The sequence below is a fragment of the Poecilia reticulata genome, unplaced genomic scaffold (assembly GCF_000633615.1).
Source record: "Poecilia reticulata strain Guanapo unplaced genomic scaffold, Guppy_female_1.0+MT scaffold_277, whole genome shotgun sequence".
Classification (NCBI taxonomy): domain Eukaryota; kingdom Metazoa; phylum Chordata; class Actinopteri; order Cyprinodontiformes; family Poeciliidae; genus Poecilia; species Poecilia reticulata.
This window is the reverse complement of record NW_007615056.1, coordinates 122771-123852: the sequence shown is the minus strand read 5'-3', so window position 1 is coordinate 123852 and position 1082 is coordinate 122771. Positions and strand designations below refer to the sequence as shown.

At 47.0% G+C, this 1082-nt stretch overlaps 1 protein-coding gene across 3 annotated transcripts in view; it reads right to left on the bottom strand.

The window, feature by feature from the left end:
* Nucleotides 1-1082, bottom strand: part of LOC103460706 (solute carrier family 35 member F5) — an 8767-nt gene that overhangs the window by 1988 nt on the left and 5697 nt on the right. The window contains exons 14-15 of one of the 3 annotated variants that reach the window (XM_008402988.2): nucleotides 1036-1082; nucleotides 177-245 (exon numbers count right to left, since the gene is read on the bottom strand). In XM_008402988.2, coding sequence (XP_008401210.1) covers nucleotides 177-245; nucleotides 1036-1082 — 116 coding nt within the window. Of the gene's footprint in view, nucleotides 1-176; nucleotides 246-267 lie in introns of those variants that run through there. The other 2 variants (XM_008402989.2, XM_017303447.1) reach the window with 2 other exon arrangements.

Here is a 1082-nt window from a genome sequence, read left to right as displayed (position 1 = left end):
GATCCGATCGTCATAGATCCGATTGGACGATCCGATCGTCATAGATCCGATCGTCATAGATCCGATCGTCATAGATCCGATCGTCAGGAACGTCTAACTCTCTGACTCAACATGTCGCCTCATTCATCCTGAAACGGAAACATTAGCTGATGGTTAATGAAGGTGCAGCTTCTCACCGTCAGAAGGACGAACCCTCATCAACCGAGTGCAGAGGAATAAGGCTTTCAGTCTGTTCGTCTGACAGCCTGAGGAGGAAGAGGTACATCATCATCATCATCATCAATATATCAGTCACTGATTTCTCTCCATATTTGGGTTTTTACACCTAAAAGCCTGCAGCTCCCTTAATGTGTTTTTATTAACTTTGAAATAACTCGTTCATTTCTCCAATAATGGAGGACGACTCTCCAGCCAGTAGCGGCTTCAGCGCTTTCTGTGTCAGTTACCATGGCAACGGCGTCCAAAATGGAGGCGCTACAACTGCTCAGACCGCAGGATGGAGGTCTGAGCCAATCAGCTTCCGCTATCACAGTGATGATGTCAGAACGTCATCACAGCGTCGCCTACTCAACCAGGAAGTGATCCGTCAGCTCTTTTACTCAACAAGTTAAAGAGCTGACGGGACCAGAACCCGGACCCGACCAGAACCTGCAGAGGTTCTGCACCAGATCACATCGTCTGACTTTCTTCTCTGCGGTTCGCTGATGTTTCAGCTGTTAACTTTTTATTTTCTCAGTTTCTTTACGTCTGYTCTGSCGTTCTGTTGGTTTTATAAAATGCATGAGTTGCCATGGATTTCATCAACATGATGGGAAGATAATGATGCACTGGCGCCCCCGGCTGGTCAGGAGGAGTTAGTCCCTCCATGACACATTCTGAGTTCAGAATCTTCTCAATTCATCGTCTAATTTTGTGTTTTTTCAGCTTTTCCAGAGAAATCAGCAGCAGATTGAAATATTTTGACTTTCAGCAGTTGCCGTACCTCATCGCTCGGTGCTTCCTGATCGTATTTTTGACCGTTTGGGGCCGCCGTACCTCTGCGCTCGGTGCTTCCTGATCGTATTTTTGACCGTTTGGGGCCG